The 14110-nt window shown below is 35.3% G+C and overlaps 2 protein-coding genes across 2 annotated transcripts in view; one reads left to right on the forward strand and one right to left on the reverse strand.

Moving 5' to 3' along the window:
- Positions 1–1136: 1136 nt before the first annotated feature.
- On the reverse strand, positions 1137–7539 carry LOC107678041 (coxsackievirus and adenovirus receptor homolog). The gene is made up of 10 exons (XM_016473153.1): positions 7470–7539; positions 7142–7202; positions 6090–6209; positions 5864–5958; positions 3747–3916; positions 3429–3633; positions 2586–2738; positions 1642–1764; positions 1425–1563; positions 1137–1302 (listed from the first exon to the last, which is right to left on the reverse strand). The coding sequence occupies exons 2-10, from the start codon at positions 7159–7161 to the stop codon at positions 1137–1139; spliced, it is 1191 nt and encodes a 396-aa protein (XP_016328639.1). The 5' UTR covers positions 7162–7202; positions 7470–7539.
- A 1030-nt stretch (positions 7540–8569) lies between these two features.
- Positions 8570–14110, forward strand: part of LOC107678040 (probable flavin-containing monoamine oxidase A) — a 53367-nt gene continuing 47826 nt past the window's right edge. Inside the window, exons 1-6 of the mRNA XM_016473152.1 lie at positions 8570–8959; positions 9072–9159; positions 11056–11236; positions 11570–11684; positions 11781–11938; positions 13539–13628. Coding sequence (XP_016328638.1) covers positions 8842–8959; positions 9072–9159; positions 11056–11236; positions 11570–11684; positions 11781–11938; positions 13539–13628 — 750 coding nt within the window. The 5' untranslated portion in view covers positions 8570–8841. The remainder of the gene's footprint in view (positions 8960–9071; positions 9160–11055; positions 11237–11569; positions 11685–11780; positions 11939–13538; positions 13629–14110) is intronic.

A 14110-nucleotide genomic window follows, 5' to 3' on the forward strand; every position in this document is an offset into this window, starting at 1 on the left:
TTAATTTCAGAATTTAAGGGTATTTATGTTTCCATTTTGCTTGAATGATACCAGCTCTAAATTAACTTTGCAAATCCCGATGATCATGTTTTCCAGCATGATTTGAGAATGAACATCTAACCATCTGTACAAATCTCTCGTTTTGTCACAAAATAAAAATAGTGCAGAATATTTAAAAAAAATGTGAATCTGATTATATATATAGATAGAGATAGATAGATAGATTTATAGATATTTCAATATATATATACTTCAAAATTAGTTTAAATAACATAAAATTATTATTTTTACAATTATTTTAAAATTATTAAAGCAGTATTTAAGACTGCATATTAATTTACTATTTTTTTTTAAAATGCTTAACAATAGACTTCCATTCATATTTTAACTAAAAATATTGATATTTAAAACGTTATGTCTCTGTTATTTGTCAACAACTGATTTTTTTTGAATGTTTTATTGCAAATTCAACAAACAAATTCAACTTTTCAGAATAAGTCCTAAAATTGTTGAACAAAAAAAAAACTATTACTATTAATTGGCAAAAACAAAGATATTCCATCTTTCTTGTAACAATAATAATAATAATAATAATAATAATAAATAATCAAATGCATTTCATATCTTTTTGGGTAAAATTAGAGGAAAAACAACAGCAAAACAAACACATTTTATCATATAAAAATACCTAAGAAGAGTTATCAAGTCTACATATCCAATTTAACCTTTTTTGTGATTTCTTTTTGTCATTACTTTTAAATAGCTTCTTAATGACGTTTAATCATTACCATCAACATCCAAATATCATAGAAAAACCATACAATTTCTATATTTATTTACATCATCTCAACAAAACATCAATAATGGAAGCTCCTCACACACAAATATTGAATTTAGGTCTTGAAAAGAGTTCTACCAATATCATCTTAAATGATTGTGCATCATTCATCCAAGACATAATGTATCCTTCTCTCATATTAAACCTACTGTGTAATTACATTGAATGCTACACAATTACAAGGCAAAACATTCTGATTCCATTTTGTATCTTGCAACATGATCAAATCCAATAAAAGGTCATTCTTTTAGTAAACTGCAAACCAATGACAATCTATAATACAAGTATGAGTAGTCTCTCATACAGCATAACCAAACCTGCTGTCATATTTTGCAGTGCTGTAGCTGGTGTTAGTGGAGGGCGGATGCTCATTTTGGGTTTGGCCCACCTGGCTGTAGGCCACACCTGAACGGAAGCTGGAGATTCGGCTGGTGGGGCGACTCTCGGGCGCAGGAGCATCCTCTCTTTAAGGACAGAAAGAAAATAAAAGACATCAGAGCCAGAATGTCTCATTGTCATCATCAAACTTCACATCATTGAAGGAAATGGATGGATTCATGAAGAAAAATGGAGGGGTTGATATCACCTAATCTCATTAGAGAACTCTTTGTCATGTTGATTCCAGTTACATTTGAAGATGAGAAGCCATATAATGATCAGAACGATCATGATGAGCAGTAAACATCCAACAACGGTTCCTGTGATGACCCCCGCTCTGTTAGGAGCTGTGGAAGATTAAGAAAACGATGATGAGAAATCAGTTAGCATAAAATCACCACAGAGTGTGTCTATGCTTTACTTACGCTTCAGAGCTTGAAGGTTAAGCCGACAGCTCTCTTTCCCAACAGCATTGGAAACTTCACAGGAATAAACACCGGAGTGGCTTACGGAGTGATTACTGATCAGAAGTTCTCCTGTGATGGTGTCTAAATGTATGGCGAGAGAGAGAAAAAAACAACAACTTTTATTTAAATAATTGAAAAATGTCAATCGTCCATAAATCTGTAGGGTTTTATATATATCTTTCTTTTTCTCATATGTAGAAAGGTTATTATAATGATTATCGATCACCTGTGACAGTATAATATGCTTTATTATATTTCATATTATTAGAATAACAACATCAGTAAAATATGCGTTGAACTGAAAATTCAGAAAAAATAATTTCAGAATTTAAGCATATTTATGTTTCATTTTGCTTGAATGATACCAGCTCTAGAGTGCATTAACTTTGTGCAAATCCCGATGATCATGTTCTCCAGCATGATTTGAGAATGAACTTCTAACCATCTGTACAAAGCTCTCATTTTGTAATTACAATAATTTACATATTATTGTACAGTGTCTATATGCAATTATATACATAAATAACTTAGTTAATCCTTGCTGAGCGTCAATGACAATTAATCAATTTCACCATGTAAAAACAATATGACTTAAATGACATAAATGTTTTATTAAACAAATTAGATTTATAATTTTTTTAAAGATTTTTTTTGTTTGTTTATTTTATATTATTGTATTTTATTTAGGTGCTAATTAACTTAATTAGGCCATTTCAATGCTTTTTAATATTTTTCTCCACTAGACATAAATAAAATAAATTGTTATTGAATGCATGATATATTATATCATAGGCTCAGCATTCTTCTGCAAAAGCCGTTATTTGGATATTAAAATATCACTAGAGAATCTCTGGAGAAGAAGCATGTCATTACAACACTTTACCAGCAGAGGTAGCACTTACTCTGAATGGCATCTGGAGGAATGGGCCCTCCACTTTCTCTCCTCCATGAATACAGCAGAGGTGCGGTGCCTTCATCTGACCTGCAGCGGAGAGATGCTGGTTCACCCACGGCTTCACCACCGTCAACCCAACACTTCGGCACAGACGGCCTCACTGCCACAAAGAGTGGTGAAAAAATTATTGCATTCACAATCAACTCAATACTTCAGCACAGGTGGCCTCACTGCCACAAAGAGAGTCAAACAACTGTTAGAATTCACCCATACAAATTCAAGACTGTTTATATAATTGCATTGTGCAATTTTATAGAGATCCAAAAGAACTTCTGAGAAGTGGTACACGGCTATTATCTTCAAGGACCTCTCTTTAAAATAAACCTTTCAGAGGAAAAATCATTTTCAAACAGTTTGGCCCTTTTCAACAGCTCTGAGTTTGCCTGAACACATCTCCGTTTCTATTGGTCGAATGAACTGACAGCCCCACCCCCAAACACACACCATTGGTTGAGCCCCTTTGTTGCCATGTAGGGCTGGTCGGTATTCTTAAACGTTTCACTTTGAAAGTAAGACAGTGGTGTAGTTAAATGTTGTCTTTGCATATTAAACTGGCAAAGAGGAAAGCATTTCCATATCAAAATTTGAAGGAAATTTAAAGATCCCTCATGGAAACATTCTGTTTATTATCATGCTATTTTACCAGTTTTACCATTTACTTCACTTTGTTATTCTTCTAAGTATTTACCTGTAGTGGCTAATGAATCAGAGTCTCACACATTCACAGAAAATAGCTTACTTCCATGTTGCAAAATAAGGTTGATACAAAGACACAGATATGTGACATTACCCATCACAATCAGTGATATTTTTCGGCTGTCCACTCCAGGTGCCTTTTTGACTTTGCACTGATACGTTCCAGCATGACTGGCAGTCAGCGAGGAAATCGATAGAGATGCATCTCCTTGGGAAGGGTCTGTAGCTGTGAAGTCCACCCCTTTCATTAAATCAGAGTCACCATGGGTGTATTTCCTTCCACCTGTGTATGATATGATCTAATAATATTGAAATGTAAGAATCAGTGAGATTGTTCAAAACAGTGCCTATAGGGAGGCCAGTTTGTCATTTATTTCTAGAATAGGAAGCAGTGACAGATCGCCTTACGCACCATCTGGTCTTTTTTTGTGGTGTCTGGGCTGACAACTGACCACTCAATATCAAGCTCGCCTATGTCTGCTTGGCTTGACGTGTAGGTGCAGTCTAGAGTAACCGGATCCCCTTGAGCCATCTGAATAGTTTGTGGCCCACTGGAGGTCACTTTCATTGCTGCTGTCACATCTGCAAAAGTATGGCAAGAGATTCATGTGCATCCATCTGCAAAATTCTCTGAAGAGCTGTTCAGTCATGACGTCAGTTTATATGCCAACCTGCAAGGCTAATCAATATCATTCATATTGAATTAGTTTTTTTTTTAATATAGTAAATAGGGTTGTGGTTAACATTATGTTAAGAAACTTTAATGTTGTGTTACATATTTACTATGGAGGACAGTTTCCACCACATGAGAAAAAAAAATCATGCTTTGGTAAATTATAATTATGAGATAACACGTTACAATTATGACAGAAAAAAAAACATAATTATTACATAAAGCCGAAATTATGAGATAAATAGTCATAATTATGACAGAACAAAAAACAATCATGACAAAGTCGAAATTATGATTTAAAAAAGACCATTCTGATAGAAAAGAAACAATTGTGAGTGTCAAATTATATAAGATTAAAAAGTTATAATTATTACATAAAGTCTAAATGATGAGATAAAAAGTCATAATTATTAATACCAATAATTTTCTCCTATTAAATTCGGATAAGACAGAGATATTACTTATTAGACCAAAAAACAGTACACAGAATCTCTTGGATTACAATTTGCAACTAGACGGATGTACGGTTACTTCATCTACAGTCAAAAATCTGTAGACAGCATATTAGACAACAACTTGTTTTTTGAAAATCATATTTCCCATGTTACAAAAACAGCATTCTTCCATCTTAGAAACATTGCCAAGTTACGAAATATGTTACCTGTTTCTGATGCAGAAAAGCTAGTTCATGCATTCATGACCTCTAGACTGGACTATTGTAATGCACTGCTAGCTGGTTGTCCTGCATCTTCAATAAACAAGCTACAGGTAGTCCAAAATGCAGCGGCTAGAGTCCTTACCAGGTCAAGAAAATATGATCATATTACCCCAATTTTACAGTCTCTGCACTGGCTAAGACATAATGTAATAAAAAATATTATTACTTGCCTATAAGGCCCTTAATGGGTTAGCTCCTGCGTACCTAACGAAAAGTGCTATACAAATAAACTTGAATTGAATTAAATTATGACAGGAAAACAATTATGACAAAGTTGAAAATTATGAGATAAAAATATAATTATGACAGAAAACATAATTATGACAAAGTCAAATTATATGAGATAAAAAGTTATAATTGTTACAAAAAAACAATTATTACATAATGTCGAAATTATGAGATAAAAAAGACAATTATAATAGAAAATGCACAATTATGACAGTCAAAATATATGAGATAAGTCATTATTATGACATTAAAAATAAGAATTATGTGATAAAGTCATAAATATCACATAAAAACTTTTTATGCCAAATGTGACTTTTTAGGTCATAATTTTGACTTTTTATTGACTTTTTATTAACTTTTTAATCTCATTAATACTTATTTGTTATTACTTAGTAGGAAATCCATGGCTTGAAAATGGTCTCATTTGATGAATTACCAATGGACTACGAACATCTTCAAACTGTAACGGTAAATATACAGTTGATATATTAAAGCTACAAACCAGAAATAATTTATAAGCATAACTATAGTCTTCGGATTGTTCTGTTCTTTCTAGGTCATTTTTTTCTCTGTCATTCAAAGTCGAAGAATGATCATTTTCAATTAGCCTGTAATTCCCAAATCTCTCATATTCCTGGTTTCATGCTGACGGTCTGTCCTGGTGCTCACTCATGAATGATTCATATGAGTTCATATAATGAAACTCTCCAAATGACTAATATCTGGATTTGGTCCAAATGCTTGTGAATAAATCCCATCATACATCCATGACTTGGATGAAGGAACACTTTCAGGCCTAATTGAGGAACTTTAGCTGTGTTGTGAGCAGAATGTCAAATTAACCCAGTCTAGAATGTGCTGGAATTCAAGTTTCAAAATACATCAAGTGTTTTTTTGCAAAGAAACTTACTTGCTTTGGGAAAAAGCATGGCGAGCACAGTCAATATCATAAATGAGGACGATGGGGACAAACTTGTAAGTCTAACACAAGGCCATTTTAGACATCTGTGAAAGATGAAAGCAAAAATACAGCAAACGCTAGAGAAGAAGAACATGACTGAAATTGGCTGTGAGGAAGATAATGAGCATGTCTTGCTGGGTACCATATTTTGAACTTTCAATGGTAACACACATACCTTGTGTTGCAGCAGCGTTTTTGTACATTCCCGTTTGGACACCTTTCTTTGTGCCACTTTCTCCCATTCAGCTGACTGAAGTTTTTAAGACACACGCTTGAGCCTATAAATGAAAAGAGACTGCAAAAAGGATATATATTTTACACCAATAATTCACTTTACTAGTGAATTTTCACAAAATGCTAGTTTGGTGTATTTACTCCTCTCATATCAATGATACCTAACAGGGAATGTTTTAAAAACTTTCTGGCAAGGTTCTCTCAAAGTTATGAACAAACATTCTTCCAATAATGTTTGTTATAATGTTTGTTCAAAGTTATCTGGTCTTTAATAATATTCTTCAAATGTTAGCACAAAAACATTATTTATATATTGCTCATGGATTTTTTTCCTGGAACATTTTTTGTTGGCCATTCATCTAACATTTTTTAAATGTTACTAGTTTTAGAATGTTCAGAATGACCACTCAAAAGCAACGTTCCCATAATGATTGCAAAATGATAAAATGGAATGTTCTTTACAAAATTCTTAAACTAGTTTGGTGTTCCCAGTCAAAAATAACCAGGCTTTCAAGAACTGCTTTTAAAAATGCTATATTATCACTAAATCTCGGATTCAATATTTTTGTCAACTTGTTTTATTTCAATTAACACAGGCTTTTTGGAACTGACTGGTTGTAGGCCTCATTGATCTGAGCTGGTAAACAAATCCGCAAAAAGTTACTGATAAGTTATTGAAATATCCAAAATGATGACATTTTAGGAAGTTGTTATACCCTGTGCGAACAAAGTTAGAAGCTTTTAGTCCAATGTGATAACATTAACTAGCATTTTTGGGGAAAAGAATGTCCTCTCTGGGTCAAAATGACTGGAACAAAGCAAAAAAAATTACATTTTAAACGTTCAGATAACGTTTGGATATGTTAGCAAAACATTATAGCTTGTTTAAAAGCACTTCAATGGTAGTATACATGTATCTTACTTATAAAAAGCAAAAATAGGACACAAATCCTGGAAAAATGTTATACCACAGCAAAAGTCAAAAATACGCACCTGTTGTGACCCGAAGACATTTTTCCACAATCACAAAGCGAAACGTTTCTTATCTACTTCCCTGTGGTGAGAGAAAAGTACACAGCTTTGTTGCTTTTCTTTTTGTAACACACTCCATTCTTCCTCCTACACTATTTTGAGAGCCTGTAACCTCATTGTTCAGCAAAATCTATCCTGTACCATACATTATACAACACAAGTAGAAACATTTTGGCTGCTCATGCTGATCGACCGGAACAACAGGTTCCTCTTTGTGCAAAGGTTTATCTGAGCTAGAAAATAGGCCATAAAAACACAGATATTTCTGCAATTATACATAGAGACTTACACATGGAGGGCCAGTTCATCTCTCTGCTTTAATCTTCATGCACGTCACCTTCTGAATGGCTCCACTGTGAGACAACAAGCCTCTTCTGGTATCAAGTGAAGGTGGTGCCATGGTGATGTGGTCCACAGAGACTGGTCTCAGGTGACAACTGGTTACTCCACTCAGAAAAACAAAGGACAGAATAATAAATGATTGGAACGTTTTAGTACATCAACATGCAGGGCAATCGTTTAATGCAATTATGTTTATTGACAATAAACAGTGTTTTTTTTTCTTGCTATGCACAATGCATTTTTACAAAGCTAACATGCAGTGAAAGTTCATCTAAAGGTGGTTCCTTTACAAAGAACAGTGAGGCTCCCTCATGCCAACCTAAATAGGCCACTGCAGCCTTATCTTTAAGAAATGCCCATGCTTTTTAAAAATCTAATGAGAATTATTAACATAAATGAAACTGTGAATGCAAGATCATGAAAAAGACATACATTTAGGACATTTAGCTTCACATGTGAGACTCAGATGGTTAACAGATGGCAATTATGCAGTTCAGTAAGACTGCTGGGAAAATAAATGTTTCCTAAAAATATAAATAAACAAAATAACACTGTTTGGATCAAAGGTTAGCAGGCTATTCATATAGTTAAAAATGCATGTGGTAGCCTAAATATAAGAATTTTGAGTACTTATGTTTTCACAGTAGCACGTATGAACATGAGATCACAACTTTTGCTTCACAATCTACTGTGCATTTTACTGTGCCGGTAAGGTAACCTAAACATGTTTTTCTTGCATAAATCTTTTCAAAATATTAGACTCTAGATAACATGACAAAGATACATGTATTTGAAAGTTAGCAAAAAAAATCCCTTTTTTTCCTGATGGTTGCAGTTTCTGTTGGCCAAAACAATGGTTTCATATTTGTGTAAATGCAAAATCTTTTGTTTTTCATAATTGTCTTACTATTTACATTGTTTTATTTTCTGTTTAAGTACACATTTTTCTTTACATTGTTTGTAATTGCCATTTGGTTTGACATTTTGTTGTCTAATGCATGCAATTCATTTTTTCATGTCTTTTCATTCATATCTTTTGGGGTGTTTTATATAATACTTCACACTTTTTGGGCACACACAACTTAATCAGAAATGGGAGGTCTGAGTTAGTATCTTCCGGTGTGCCTCAGACCCCAGTCTGATCCGCTTTATGAGGGCGAAGTGCCAAGTGCGTGCTTTACATGATCAGTAACAAGTGTGCGCAATAAAGCCGAACCTTCAACTTTCTTGGCTTTGCAGTTTCTCTGCAGGACAGTCGAGGTGTTATATTCGCCTGCGCAACAGATTTGACCGCGGTGTTTGCTCAAGCCGCTGCAGGAATGAGTGAGGATCAGTTTGACGTGGTTGTGGTCGGCGCGGGCCTGTCCGGACTCAGCGCGGCTCGCAGGTTGCAGAAGAGAAACCCGCAACTCAGCGTCATGGTTCTGGAGGCCAGAGGTGCGTCACAAGAAAAAACGACTTTTATCTTGGATATCCTTATTAATGAGCTATATAGGTCCGCTTGCATAGCTATACAAAACACTTTGTTTTTCTTATTTGCTGCACACAGACCGTGTCGGAGGACGAACTGTAAGTAAAGACCTGCCAGCTGCGAACGGCGTTGACCAGTGGGACATGGGGGGACAGTGGGTGTCCAGGTAAGCATTTCATTTTAAAATAACTGTTATTGTTATTGCATGTTTCAGGGAAGGTTTTTAATGTCACTTTATGCAGAGTTGAGACACACTTTTAGACTCACGCTTTCTCTTCACGATACAATTTCTTACGCCAGATAACAAAAACAAATCTCATGCAAGTTCTCCACGTTTTGCTTTGGGTTTCCTTCTGGTGCACCGGTTTCACCCAAATCCAAAGACGTGATAGCTGAATTGGAGACATTCAATTGTCCGTAGGTATATGCTTGTGTGTGTTGTCTCTGTGATGGACTGGCCATCTGTCCAGTGTGTTTCCCTGTCCTCGGTCCAAAACGTTGAGACAGGCTCCAGCATTCCAGCATAAGACAAACGGCTTGAAAAATGGATGGAAGAGGCTCGATTGGGCTAAACGCCAAAAGAGTTGTGTGACCCCAAACCAGGTCCGAAATTAAAACCTGGCAAAAGCCAAAATGCGGGAAGTTGTGGGCGTTATTATTTTCAATGCCTTGAGAAATACTTTCTGCAGCGCACAGCTTTTACGTTTTACTATTATGCTCTAGATTCTGCAAATTATATGAATTGGAAGTAGCCTAATACTTAGCCTATATTTCCATTCCAAAGAAGTCATAACAGCATAACAGTCGTTGTTCAACGAAGATAATATCGCAAAAAACAAACAAACAAAAAAAAACATGTAGACTAAATATGCATTTTCATTAAATATTTTATGTTGGACAATCAGAATTTATAGACAGCCTATATTTTAAGAACATTATTAAGCAGCTGAATTGAATTGAATATTATTTTGTTCTATTCTTCTATTCAAAATGTTGAAAATAACATTAACTAAGATAATAAATGAGTAGGTATATTTTAATAAGTTATTTTAATTGTTACTGTAGTTTGTGTTGACTATACTGTAGTTAACAAATGGAACCATATTGTAAAGAGTTACCAAAATACCTTTGTTCAACCTTTTAGTCTAGCTTTATTATAAAGCTTACTCTTGCCTGAATGTATGTCAGTGTTGTTATATTGTGTTGTTCGCTTGTTATCCGACATCTACAGCTGGATCATATTGTGTAGTATAGTTCACCCAAAAATTAAAATTCTGTCATTAATTACTCACCCTCATGTCGTTCCAAACCCAGACAACTTTTGTTCATCTTCATAACACAAATTAAGATCCAAGAGCTGTCTGATCCTGAATAGACAGCAGCACAACTATCACATTCAAGGCCTATAAAGGTAAAAAACGGTTGAATAAAGTCGCAATTTTGTTTTCTTTGCATACGAAAAGTATTCTCGTAGCTTCATAACATTACAGTTGCACCAGTGATGTCAAATGGACTATTTTATCAATGCCTTTACTACCTTGCTGGGCCTTGAATGGGTCGTGCTGTCAGTGCAGGGTCAGAAAGCTCTCTAAAACTAAAACTATTCCTTTAATTCTAGGCTGAAGGATCAGATTTTTATTTTATTTAACAGGAAACAACACACATTTGTGTAACTGGCCTTCTGAACCAAAACCTTACTGAAATATAGTGTTTGTGACAACTAGCCCCAACTTGCTTGTTTTTGAGTTGTGATAATTGGAACATCCCAAAAGCTTGTTTAAGCCTACAGGCATTAATAATGTGTTTTCAAGCGAGATGTTTATTGCTGTAATCCACTACCCGAACTATTAGAATAATACCCCGAGCTACTCTCAGCGTCCACCGAGATCAATAAATGGCCGTTGCCTGGGGCTGTGAAAGCCTTCGCTTTAAATGAGGGCAAGCAGGATTTTCATCAACTTACACAAAGTCGATTTGAAGGAGGCATCTGGCTGCCTTTAGATGTCCGAATGTGTGCAGAAACACGCTTTCTGGTAATTTATTTGATTTTCATGTCCTGTAGCTCGCAGACCCATGTCATGGAGCTTATTCGAGAGCTTGGTCTGGAGGTCTTTCCACAATACACCGAGGGCAAGAAGGTGCATCACGTGGGTGGTCCGCATGCCAAAATCAAAATGTACACCACTAGCATGCCGTCATACTCCCCGCTCACCCTGCTGGACTTCACCCAGGTTCTGCGGCGGGTATGAGAAACAGCACCATCTCATCTGACAAAGTGCCGGTCCACAATAGAATTATTCTTTTTTATTGAGTGCTAGAATGTGACTAATAGCCATCATTTCATATCTTAATGGATGAAGACTTCAGGTTCCATATTGTATCTAAGATGCATATTTACCTTGCACGTTCAGCCACAATAGATCTTGTAGATCTGTATAGATGTATGAAAGCTTTTTAGCTGCTATTTCTAAGAGTGGTTAATGGATTAATGGGTTTCTCCAATCTATTGAGGTCATTTTTGACATCATGCTAGTTTCAAGCTTAACCATAAGGTGAGAGATGTGTATATCGCCTAGATTGACCATCTTACTCAGACCATATCAGTTGAAGACCCAATGAGTTCTCCTAATGCCGAGCTCTATGACGGCATGACGCTTCACACCTTCATGGAAAAACATATCTGGACCACACGTGAGCATTGTGCATTTCCTGCATTTTCAGTTCACTGCATTAAGCAAAGTAGTCTATTGACATTTGCCGATACTTATCTTTCTGTGTGTCCTATAGAGGTAAAAGAGGAGCTGGCCTTGTGTAGCCGTATCGTGTTCGGCTTGGAAGCGTCTCAGGTCTCCTTCCTGTTCTTTCTGATGTACTCCGCTGCAGCAGGGGGCACCCTACGACTCCTGGAGACCACACCTGGCTCGGGTCAGGAGTTCAGGGTCAAGGTGAGGGAGAGAGATAAGGTGGATAAACAACTCCGAGACATGACAGAGATTATTCTCACTATCTACAATTGTTACTTGCACAGTTTCGAGGCCAATCGTGGCTTGAAATCCCAGCTTTTGTAATACAGACTGGTTTAAAAGGAATAATTCATACAGAAATCATTATACAATTTTGGCATTATTAATTCCCTCTTATGTATTAATGACTTGTTTTCTGGGGTGATTTACAGCTGTGTTTATTATTGACTAATGTATGGAAAATAATTTTAATAAATAATTTTTTTTGTGTTCCACTAAAAAAACACACATCAGAATATGGGTTTAGAACAACTTTAGGGTGAGAAAAATGAAAGAAAATACAATTATCATTTTTTTGTGAATTATCACTTTAATATATAAAAAAATAAATGATAAAGATCAATTCGAGTTGCTTTGTAAAAAGGCCTGCAAAATGTAGAAAGAGCGTTATTATGCAACCAGTGCACCATCTCGCATAGTCAAATGGTTAAGCTGTTAATATAATATAAAATGTAAAGAAAGGGAAAGTAGTTATCTCCTCTTTCAAATTAAAATGATTAATAAGATTAAGATAAATGTATGTGTATTTAGCAGAAATTGGATTTTGCTAAATATGTCCATTTAGACAGACCTATAAATGGGAATAAATGTATTCTGCAATTTTGAGTTGCAAATTGTGTTAAAAATGAGCAATTTCGTTTTTATTTTTAGTTTGTGGCGGAAATGAGCTTCTATATAAATGTGAGCACCCCCAGTTTTAATTATTTTTTGATAATAATATAAATAAACATATTGAATTCAATGATACAAATAACAAAAAGATTATTTAAAAATATAAAACTAAATAATAAAAATATTGTAGAAATAACAGATAAATAAAAAATAAATAAATAAAAATACTAATAAATAATAAAAAATATGGTAGAAATAACAAAATGATGAATAAAAAAATAAATAAAAATACTAATAAAAAAAAGATTGTATAAATAACAAAATGATTAATAAAATAAATACAAATAAATAATAATAAAGATCAGGTTTTAACAAAAATATCTATAAAAAAATATTAAATTAAATATCATCATTGAAAATCTCCCAAATGGCTATGTAATGTGGGCCAGCTTGGAACTTAGCAAAAGCATCAGATATCAGCAGCTGATTTGGGGGAAAGGGTGAAAAGCAGCTAATTTAGAAGAGCTTTTTATCTTCTGTTCCTCTTTTACCTACTTTCTGTCAACACTGACTGTCGTGTTTATCTCTCCACCAGATTAGATCTAACCATTGAGCACCGCATATTATTACACTGCATATTTGCCTTTGCAATTTCGCAGCATACTGGCAAAATGCAATCTCATAGTCTCATAAAACAAAACAACACAGATCTATCACCATGCCATGATACTTTTTTGTACACCAGATATTTTGAAAGTAATTTCACAATCACTGTGGCAGAGAAGAAGCCCAGTGGGGCATCGTGCCACAACACACAGACATCTGTAAGGAGGTGTTGTGGTGTTTTTTGTGTGTTGAGAGCGGCAGCAGCAGTGGGTGAGCTCAGTGTGATGGCCATCTCTCTCCACAGGGGGGCACTCAGCAGCTGTCAGAGAAGCTGGTGGAGCAGATCGGCAAAGAACGGGTCCGGCTGGGCGCCGCCGTAACGACCATATATCAGGTAACGACTCCATCAGCGTGAGGTTGACACAGAGATAACGAGCATTTCTCCACCAGCAGTGCGAGTGATAAGTTCCTTTCCTTTAAACAGGATACTATTCGGAAACCAAGACTTGGGTCCCGCTGTGTGCTTTTCGCTTGTTTTGCACTGCCTCTTCCTTCCCATTTCTGTATTATACATTATGGTACGCTGAAGTGCTTGTCATGGCTAAAATATTTAGATAAGCTAAATCAAATCCACTCCATTAGATCGCTCTCATTTGAGGATTGGTGACACAAAATCTTTTGAAAGCCTAACGTCGGGGAATTAGCCTATAATGTCGCTCTCACACATAGAGAGGTAAAGTCCATTAGCCATCTTAATGGTGTTACATCGACATGCCTGAGTAGAAAGTTTTACTCACCCCCACTGTTTATCCACATGAACTCATTGACTTCTATCTTTATATATATATATATATATATATATATATATATGCAATG

The sequence above is a fragment of the Sinocyclocheilus anshuiensis genome, unplaced genomic scaffold (genome assembly GCF_001515605.1).
Source record: "Sinocyclocheilus anshuiensis isolate Anshui unplaced genomic scaffold, SAMN03320099.WGS_v1.1 scaffold260, whole genome shotgun sequence".
Lineage (NCBI taxonomy): Eukaryota > Metazoa > Chordata > Actinopteri > Cypriniformes > Cyprinidae > Sinocyclocheilus > Sinocyclocheilus anshuiensis.

Coding starts and splice junctions, on each gene's coding strand:
- LOC107678041 (XM_016473153.1), bottom strand. CDS start 7,161: ATGTCTTCGGGTCACAACAG. Junction 3,917..5,863: donor CATGCTTTTTCCCAAAGCAA/GTAAGTTTCTTT, acceptor ATACTTTTGCAG/ATGTGACAGCAGCAATGAAA. Junction 2,739..3,428: donor AATATCACTGATTGTGATGG/GTAATGTCACAT, acceptor TCTTTGTGGCAG/TGAGGCCGTCTGTGCCGAAG.